Here is a 10,863-nt window from a genome sequence, read left to right on the forward strand (position 1 = left end):
ATAATGGTTATTGTCAAAATAAGATGAATTCAATCCATGAAGAACGAGGAGGAGGAGATGACAAAAATTACACTGATGATGATGAAGAAGTTGAAGAGAACAATCAGCCCATAAATATGAAGAGTCAAAGCAAGGTACAATATTCCTTTAACCCTTTAGCGTTCAGATTATTCAGTTAAATCTAATGCTTATTTATTCACATTGTCTTCGATTAATCATGGATTATCTTGTAGCCTCAAGAGTTTGATGGTGTGGATGTTTATTTTTAGAATGACATTATAGGGAAGGTGTGAAAGGCCAGGTTTGGCCAGTTTGAGCATAAAACAGGTAGAATATTTTGGCTGGATATGGCCAGTTTAAATGCTAAAGGATTAATTATAAAATTTTATGAATTAATCCATTTGAAACTTTTTCATTTCACTTTCACTTTAAGTGTCTGTGGAGGAACATAAGTTCACAACTTCCTTGTTCTTAGAAAATCTTCAGCTTTATAAACTCTCCTACTATCATTCCACTTTCTCGGGAATACAAATTAACACTAGTTAGTTTGACTAGGATTTTATTTTATCAACTTCCAACAAGACAAAAGACAAAGTTAACCAGAGTGGGATTTGAATTCTTTTTGTTAGAAGTGTAATGGAACATTGAAAATTGTTTTGTCGAGTGCTCTAACAAGTCTGCCTGTCCACATGAATGTTGTACAAGCATCAGGAGTACATATTCTAAGATTGGATTGCTCATATAGTCTCTTCTCAGATGTGATTTACTCATTTTACCCAATTCAAAAATATCATCTCAATTATTTTAACCTATACTCCAGGCCAGAGGGATGTCAAGAAGCAGACCAATCTGGAAAAGAAGGATTTGGAAGCTTAAGGACTCTTCATATGGTCAGAGATTTAGGGACATCCTAATTGAGAAATTTGATGAGATGGAGGAGGAGCTACAAACTTATGACACAGAGGGCAACTGGGAATTCCTGTGAGACAGCTTGCTGAGTACCACAGACCAAATCTGTGGCTGGTGCAAAGTCACTTCCAGACCTAGGGTAACTGGTGGTGGAACAATACTGTGGACAGGGCCATTAGAGCAAAGAAACAGGCCTGGAAGAGTGGGGGCAGCAGGGAACTGTATCAGATAGCCAAAAGAGAAGCTAAGAGACAGGTATATCTAGCCAAGGGAGAAGCAGAAAAGAAGTTTGCCTATGTTCAGTATCATGAGGATCAAAGAACTGATGTATTTTGGATAGCGAGACAGTGTGTGAGAGAAAATTGTGATGTCATAGGAGAGCAATGTATCCGCATAGATGATGGTGCACTTGCATTTAATGATTCTGCAAAGAAAGAGGCTTGGAGATGCCATTATGAAAGACTACTGAACATGGAGAATGCATGGGAGAAGGAAATTCTGCAAATATTGACCCAGAGGGACCAGCTACCTGAATCGACAGTACCCTGGTAGATAAAGCAATTAAGGATATGAAGACAGTGAAAGCCCCCGGCCCATCGGGAATCGCCGCTGAGATACTTAAAATATCTGGCGGTATGGGTTATGGTCTAGTCACCCATATTGTAAATCGGGTAGTTCATGAAGGAGTCATACCGAATGACTGGCATAGCAGCACCATAGTCAACTGCTACAAAGGTAAAGGTGATGCCTTAGATAGAAATAATTACAGAGGTATCAAATTGTTGGATCAGGTGATGAAAGTTATGGAGAGAGTCATAGCCCAATTAATTAGGGAGAGAGTTAGTCTAGATGAGATGCAGTTTGGTTTTGTGCCAGGTAGAAGCACCACTGGTGCTATATTTCTGGTAAGGCAACTGCAGGAGAAATACAGAGCCAAAGATAAACGTATGTACTTGGCTTTTGTTGACTTTGAGAAAGTTATTGACAGGGTCCCCCCAATCCCTTATCTAGTGGTCAATGCAGAAACTAGGGATAGACAAGTGGTTGGTCAGAACCGTACAAGTTCTGTACAGGTTCACTACCAGTAAGGTGAGGGTGGGCAATGGGTACATCAAAGAATTCTGGGTACAAGTTGGGCTTCATCAAGGATTGGTGCTCATCTCCCTCTTGTTCATCATACTCCTCCAAGCAATAACAGAAGAATTCAAGACAGGCTACTCCTGGGAGCTCCTCTATGGTGATGACCTTGTTCTTAGCTGAATCACTACCTGAACTAGAGAAGAAGTCCTAGGTATGGAAGCAAGGTCTAGAATCAAAAGACTTAGAGTTAACCTTGCAAAAACCAAAGTATGAGTAAGTAGGAAAGCAGACAAATCACAGATCGCTTCAGGGAGATGGCCCTGCTCAATCTGTAGAGAAAGTGTAGGTAGAAAATCCATAAGATGCACCCAGTGTAAGCTTTGGAGACACAAAAGGTGCAGCAACATCAGCGGAAGGTTAACAGAGAAACTAACTTTCGAATGTGGAAGGTGCACAGGTACAAATAAATGTTGAAAATATGCATCAACTGCCAGCAGGGCAAGCTAGAGGTAGTAGATAGCTTCCGTTACCTAGGTGGTCACATTAGTAGTGGAGGTGGATGCTCTGAGAATAAGATTAGGCAGTGCAAGGTTCAGAGAGCTCCTACCCCTCTCTCTCAGAGTGAAAGCAGATTGTTGGATGTCTGTGTGTGAACAGCTATGCTGCATGGCAGTGAAACATGGGCTGTGGCAGCCGAGGACATGCATAGGCTTGAAAGAAACGAAGCCAGTATGCTTCGCTGGATATGCAATATCAGTGTGCATGTTTGACAGAGTGTAAGCATCTTAAGAGAAAACAGGCATCAGATGTGGTTTGCAAGAGAGACTGCACTGGTATGGTCATGTGATATATATGGACGAGGACAGCTGTGTAAAGAAGTGCTGATCTCTAACTGTGGATGGAACCTGTGGTAGAGTTAGACCCACTAAGACATGGGAAAAGGTGGTGAAGCATGATCTTCGAGCTTTGAGCCTCACAGAGGCAATGACTAGTAACCAAGATCTTTGGCATTGTGCTGTACTTGAGAGGACCCATCAAGCCAAGTGGAGGCAAAGTGGCCGAGTTCCTTTCAAGCATCGGGGCTGATGGAGGCAAAGTGGCTGAGTTTCTATTGAGTGTTGGGCCTCACAGAGGCAAAGTAGCTGAGTTCCTTTCAAGTGCTGGGCCTCATGAAGGCAATGACCAAGACCTTTGGCATTATGTCTCTTTCTAAACTATAGTAATGAGATGAGCCAATCCAACAACATCATCATCAAACAAGGCATCTTTTAAAGTGACTTCTTCTCTCCATTACTTTTTGGCATGACACTGATCCCATTCACAAATGAATTGAATAACACTGGATATGGGTACAAAATTTGTAAGAAGATGATAAACTAGCTTTTTTACATGGATGATATGAAGCTGTTTGCAGGGAATGACAAAGAACTAGAAGAGCTGCTAACAACTGTTAAAGAGTTTAGCAATGACATCAGGAAGAATTTTGGCATCAATAAGTGGTCTAAAGCAACTTTTGTAAGAAGCAGGCTCAGACAAAGTGTCCATTAAATTAGGTATTGCACTACCATCAAGGAACTTGACCCACAAGGAACTTATAAATATCTGGGAATAAACAAAGATGGCATGAGTCATACCACTATGAATTAAAATAAGAAGTACTGCAAGAGAATAAAACTTGTACTGAAGACTGAATGTAACTCTAAAAATCATATTGAAGCCATTAACACCTTAGAAAATCCAGTTGTCCTGTGCAGTTTTAACATCATTAACTGAAATCCTATGGAACTTCAATGCATAGACAGGAAGGCAAGGAAATTATTGACATCTAATAACATGCACTACCCTCAGGCAGATGTTGACTGTCTCTACCTACCTAGAAGCAGTGGGGAGAAGAAGAATGATGCAAAATAGAACTCTGCTATAAAACCTCCATTCTAGGAATGAACAGTTGTGGCTTGTATGCAAACATGAAATCAAAAACTCTACCTTCTATTATAGGTGCCTAGGTATGACAAAAAAGGGATGTCAGAAACATCTAGACATCCCAGAAATCAAAAAAAGTTTTAGAAGTATTGCCCATATCCTTAGAAAAACCCTATCAATTTAAATGTTTGTGTTGTATTTCATGAGTGTATTTCTGTACTGCCCCTACAAGCTTTCAGTTATGTTTCAACATCTCATAATCTTCAATTTCCCAAGGGCGCTAGGTCTGTCCCTGAAGGTGATTATATCAAGCGTGTAGATTAAAAACAGTATAATAATAATAATAGTTTTCTTTATTAACCACTAAGAATTCACAAAAAACATTGGAGACTATACAGAACAGCACGATGTGGAATTACATAAAAGGCATGTTAAAAGTTAAAAACAATAACAATATAAATTGTAACAATGAATAACTCCACAAAAGAAAGATATTTCTTATGGCTGCCCATGGAGACCTCACAAAACCACTGTCACCCTGACCACTAAAGCAAGTGTCCTCTCCACATTGTCCTCCTTCACCCTACAGGCACATGCTTAGAGTAGGCCTATTCACTTGGACCATTCTTGCAACATTCACCCACATTTTAACAAAATTGCTGGGAGGCAGCATTTTCCTCTCTACTCTCACTTTCCTTTTCAAATGAAACTTTAAAAAGTTGATGAGTGCTTGACCAAAGAGGAAAGTATCTCTTTCTCAGCTTTTCCAATCTGGTCCACCACAACTTCTTTCACTAAGGCCATCGCACAAAGAAACACTGCCTGCATTCACAACCAAAGGAAGGTGGCAGGACAATCTTCACAATGGACTCAGCCAATATCATAATCAATCCTATGCATGACAGCAGGTGTTTGGCATAAACCCACAAGTGTGTGCAGAACAATTTAGTTGTTCTGCACACATCCTAGACAAGTCTGGTTGATGGCACTTCAATACTTCAATACTTCCTGAGCTGGAAATGCCCCCCTCCCCAGTAGCACTGTCAGGCTAAGTATACTGGAAATTATTGGCTTGAAAGTCTTCTGGAACAGACCAGCCAGTTGATTCTTGTTGATGCTCAGTCCTCCCAAGAATGTTGTCACGCTTTCCTGCTGGTAACTCTCTGTAGAATGCCAGAGTGGAACTTCCACTAACTGCATTGCATGACTGATGGAGAACTGATGATACACTAGGTACCAAGCACCCTGCCTTGGTCTATGCCTGATCTGGGACTGCAGCTCAATCAAAGAGATGAACTGTGGAAGAGTGAGTCTGACAAACGGGGACCACACCTGCTCATGGAGACCTCACAAAACTATGGTCACCTTGATTGCTAAGGTTGGTGCCCTCTCTATATTGTCCTCCTTCAGCCTACAGGTTCACTTGGACCATTCTTGCAACATTCACCCACATTTTAACAAAATTGCTGGGAGGTAGCACTTCCTTCTCTACTCTCACTTTCCTTTTCAAGTGAAACTTAAAAAAGTTGATGAGGGCTTGGCCAAAGAGGAAGCACATCAACAGCCATGGCATGCCTGGCCCTCCATTCAGTGGGTATTGACAGACAATGGAGCACCTGACAAGTGGAACATATCTCTTTCACAGAAAGTGAAAGAGTATGTGCTCCAGTTTGGTCAGACATAAACTAGTACAAAGCACAAAGGTCAAATGATTATATATAATGGAGGCAAGGTAAGCATTTGTCACGCCTGCCCGACCTTTCAGATATTTCACCATGTCCCAGTTCTTCTCCACCTGAAGATTTGGATGGAACCAGACCCCGAGCAATTTAACTGGTCCCTCTGTTCAACATCCCACAACATTATTGGACTAGCAGTTAATAAGCTCCATGAGAAGCTACACTTCCCATGGAACTTATTTCAGGAGAAACCATGTTAGTAGCAATTATTTTGTCAGCTGTATTCCTGAAGTTGAATATCTCTATGAAAAGAGACAGTATTGAAAAGAAAAGAGACAGTACATCAATAGTAGTATCAATAATCAAAATATACAAAGTATTCACATCTGGAAATTCACATTCTAAATCCCTGCATTTTGTATTCAATTTTTCAAAAGTTGATGTACCAAAATAAAAGGTGTTGATGTTTAGTGTTCAACATTTTTGCATGTTTAAAGGAAATTAATTTCAATTTTTATAAGTGGTGAACCTTAATGTCTGTTGCTTTCCTCTTTGTAATATTAAGCAATTGAAAAACCAAATTTAACTAGTTACCATATATTCCTACATAGAAGTCGAATTTTTCAGACCAAAGTTTACAGTCAGAAAAAGTAAATCAACTCGTACATCAAGAATTGCAGCAGATAGTGAGGATGTATAAATGTTTATACATGTTTACGTAATATACTGTGCCAACTTGTATACTAGAAAATATGGAATGAAGATAGTCTGTGCTAGGAGGCTTTCATATAGGTAAAATTTGACTTGAGCCTGCCAATTAACAAATCACTCATCAATGCTCCTTGTATGATCTGCAAACTTTTCTATCCACAGTATCTACTTACAAATTGTCTAGGCTAAGCCATTAAGAATTAAATGTCTTAGTAATTTAAACATTTGAGTTTATAAAATGTTGTTCAAGTTTACCATATTTTGATGTTTAACTCACCATATTTCAGGACCTTTGGTACAATACTAATTCTGTTCTTTTATTATTTTAATATTGCAGTTGGGAATTAATAGCAAATTCACTCTGTCACTACCTACAGGTATAGCATAGTGGATAAAGGCATTGGTCAATGCAGTACAGTCAGCTAGAAGTTCTGAGTTCAAAAACACCTGAAGAAGGTTGAACTGTACAACAGCTGAAACGTGAAGGCAACTATCAAGATGAGGACCCCCATCCAACTAATGTAAACAATGTACATAATATAAAATTCCTCATCTCAGAAATATAGAATTGTACTTTGTAAGTTGGTGTAGGACAAATATCAACAAAGGATTTGATTCAGAAAACACTTTTATTTTATTCAGCTTTCTCATTGATATGTTTGACATCACTGAGGCATCCAATGTGCATTGACAAAGGATACACCCCCACCCTGTCTTCCTCACAATTTCCAAATGAAACTCCACTTGTAAGTCATTGGTCAACCCAAGGCTGTATTGTAAGTCACTTGCCAAGGGATTCTATCTGAATCCATGTGGTTGCAAAGCAAACTTCATAGCCATGCAGTGATACACACAGACTACAACAGCGAGCTATTACTCTGAAATGTACTCTAGCTAACAATGCTTCTGGTTATAAAGACTATGTTTTTTTTTTTATAAAACATTGTTGTACAGATGATGATGGTGGTGGCAGCAACACTGATAATGATTTAGTGTCCATGTTCCATGCTAGCATTGGTTGGATGGTTTGATGGGATCCAAGGGGCCTAACACCTGCATCGTAGCCCAGTGTCTGCTTTGGCTTCGGTACTAAAAGTTTGAATTGATATATGAGTTTCTGATATTGTACACTTACAAAGACAGTGAGCTGGCAGAATCGTTACCTCGCTGGACAAAATGCTTAGCAGCATTTCTTCTGTCTTTATGTTCTGGGTTCAAATTCTGCCAAGGTTTATTTTGTCTTTTATCCTTTCAGCAGGTCAACCAGTTGAGTACTAGACTGTAATAGACTTACCCGCTCCTCCAAAATTGCTAACCTTGTGCCAAAACTTGAAACCAATCTTGTACTTTTACAAGGGCAGAATCATTTCTACATTGGACAAAATGATAAGCAGCATTTCTTCCATCTTTACGTTGAGTTCAAATTCTGCAGAGGTTAACTTTGCCTTTCATCCTTTCAGGGTCGATAAAATAGGTACCAATTTAGTACTGGGGTCAATGTAATAGACTTACTCCCTCCGCTAAAATTTCTGGCTTTGTGCTAAAACTTGAAACCATTATTGTATGTACATTTACTTATTCAGCCTTTGGACTTTCATTTACTGTTTTTCCTTATGTTCTGTCACAGAATGATGAAGAAACATGTATAAAATATAGACAACAGCAGCCTATGGCATGTTCACATTCGCAAGCATCATCTCAATCCAGTGAGGAAACAAATGGTAAGGATGGTTGTTTCTTTCAAATATTCTAGTATGTGTCATGATTTTATGGCTGTGATTTAGCTATTTGTGTTATTTTGAAACCTGGTTTTATTTTATAAAATTTTTGAGGAGTAATATAGTAATGTAATAAACCAGAAATATTTTTAAACAGTTGTAATTATTCTTGTTATGAGAAGAAAAGTCATCAGTGTTAATAAGAATTCTTTTGAAAAAAAAACACTGAGGGAAGAAACTCCAAAATTTAAATTGACTAAAAATTAAATGTAGTTTTGTATTAAGTAGAATTAAAAGATATCCCAACGTGACATGTAATCACGGGGATGTGAGTTCGAGTCCACAGCTAGCCACCTACACTTTTCTCTGCAAAATAGGGATAGTTTACCCTGTTCAGGCTATATTATTAGCATTATTCTGCGATTGAGAATTTAAAATCACTTCTTTAACTTTCTAAAAAAGACATCTCAACGCTTCTAAAAGCAAACTTCGTTTGTTTATTTACGTTTGTCGTAATTTGAATTTAACATAAGATATTGTATTATTTTTCAGAGTAATGTAAGACAGTGACATTGTTGACAATTTTATGAAGTGTGATAGTACCATGTAGTCATGATATGAACTGCAGTTGTGAATAGTAGGACATAGTTACAACAAAAATTGATAAAAATGTATGTTGGTTGGGTCACAATAACAGATTCCCCAGACAACTACTTTACTTCCAACTATGCAAGGGAAAAAAAAACTATAGAAGATATAGACTGAAATTCAAAGATATTGCAAAAAAGGAATTTGAAGTGGAAAGGAATTGATCATAATAAATGATCAGTATGGAGAAAGCTTATCAAGTCGTGCCAAAGACAAGAACAGCCATAGTCATGACAACTGACTACAAATCCATCAGTCATGAAGATTTGTGTAGTGTTTTGAGAATTCCGATATTGTAACACTTCAGAATCTTAGTTTCCCTCTATAGTTTTCTGTTTTTTTTAAATTTTTAAATTTTTCTCTATTATGATCTGTTTTTTGCTTTGAAGAAATTTAATGAAAGCAATGTAAATCTCCTTTCTGAAACTGCACATCTATGGGCTCCACTTACGTCTCATCTCTTGGGTTGGTAGCTTCATGTTAGATTATACTAATGGTATGTGTGACAATAATGGAACTTTTTTTGTTCCTCATTCAATCAACTCTGGTATCCCCCATGATTTGGTTTTGTCCTGATTCTCTTCTTTCTATTCATAAATGACTTACCTGCCATTACATCCAACAATGCCTACTTTTATGCAGATGATACTAACTTTCATTTCTCCTTAGCTTTCCCCAGCCATGTACTGTCCACTGTCCACTAAATTTATTACTATAAAAGGTAAAACCCCTTTCAGTCATGAATGACCGTGGGATTGCACCTAGAAAATTACCCTCTGAGGCACAAGTCCTGGCAGAGTTGTTTATGGAAGACCAGCAGTCAGCCATGTATACCAGCCTCTCCTCTCCATGTCACCGATGTTATCCAAGAAAAGGACAAAGGCTAATATAGCTTGGCACCACTGATGTTGCAACTTATTTCTTCATCTAAGTGAACTGGAGCGACATGAAATAAAGTGTCTTGCTCAAGAACACAACACACTGCCGGTCCAGGAATCGAACTCACTACCTCTAACCATTGAGCTATGTGCCTTCACTACTATACTATATATATATATATATATATATATTAAAAAACAGTATATAGGTGTAGCTGAGTGATAAGATGTTTGCTTGTCAACCACATGATTTTGAATTCAATCCTGCTGCATGATGCCTTGGGCAAGTGTCTTCAGCTATAGCCCTGGACCAAACAAAACTTTGTTAATGAATTTGATTGACAGAAATTGAAAGAAGCTCATCATATATATGTCTGTGTGTTTGTGTTTATTGCCCACCACCACCACTTGACAACTAGTGTTGGTTTATTTATGTCCCCATAACTTAGCAATATGGTAATAAAAGAAACTGACAAAATAAGTACCAGACTTCAGAAAATAAATAATTCTTGTGATAGATTTGTTCAATTAAAAACCTTCAAGGCAGTGTTCCAGCATGGATGTAGCCCAATGACTGAAAGAAGTAAAAGATATAAATTTTGCATGTATGTTCATCCTCATCATTTAACATCCGCCTTCCTTACTGGCATGGATTGAACAAAGTTATGTTTATAAATGTGAATGTGTATATGCACATGCACACACTCCCTCATAGTCATGTTGTGTTGATCTAATGTTATTTATTTCCATAGATATTGTCAGTATAATGGAATTAGAGAAGGTATCAGGCCATTTGGAATTATTTATCCCAGGAAAAGGTGGATATCAAGTGCTGTATAAATCATAATTCAAAGTCAGCATTATTTTTGTTTATTTGTTTCATTTATTCTTTTTTGTTTACTTTTGTTTTTTTAAATCTCATTTTTACGAACTGACGATGACTTGTTTTGTATTCTTCTGAAGATGCTGCATAAATACTGAACAATTTCATTATAATTGCTTTGTTTATATTCTTTTTTTTATTTATTTATTTACTGTTTATTATGTGACAAAATTCAATATACCAGCTGAAGATTTTCATTTGAGAGAGAATAAATGAAATCTTTTAAAATCTATGTTTTCAATTTTTGTCTTAGTTATCAATCAATATTCTTTGGAATCCTGTTCAGTTATTGATCTGATTTTAATATGTTGATGGGATGTAAATTCTCATCAAATAGAGTCTATGATTGTTTTCATTCACTCCATCTTGAATTTTTTTGGTAAAAATATGAACACCACATACTCTCATTTCCCCCACTCTAATATAACTCTTTA

At 37.6% G+C, this 10,863-nt stretch overlaps 1 protein-coding gene across 5 annotated transcripts in view; it reads left to right on the forward strand.

Moving 5' to 3' along the window:
* LOC128249500 (telomere repeats-binding bouquet formation protein 2-like) overlaps positions 1-10,661 on the forward strand; it is a 30,396-nt gene extending 19,735 nt beyond the window's left edge. For 4 of the 5 annotated variants that reach the window (XR_008265608.1, XM_052973197.1, XM_052973198.1 and 1 more), the window contains 2 exons: positions 7,930-8,023; positions 10,299-10,661. Coding sequence is in view for 4 of the 5 variants with exons in the window: in XM_052973197.1 (XP_052829157.1) it covers positions 7,930-7,934 (5 nt within the window). In the remaining variant the exon portion in view is untranslated. Of the gene's footprint in view, positions 1-6; positions 135-7,929; positions 8,024-10,298 lie in introns of those variants that run through there. The other variant, XM_052973200.1, reaches the window with a different exon arrangement.
* The last annotated feature ends 202 nt before the right edge of the window (positions 10,662-10,863 follow it).

Source organism: Octopus bimaculoides, chromosome 15 (genome assembly GCF_001194135.2).
Source record: "Octopus bimaculoides isolate UCB-OBI-ISO-001 chromosome 15, ASM119413v2, whole genome shotgun sequence".
In the NCBI taxonomy this organism is placed as follows: domain Eukaryota; kingdom Metazoa; phylum Mollusca; class Cephalopoda; order Octopoda; family Octopodidae; genus Octopus; species Octopus bimaculoides.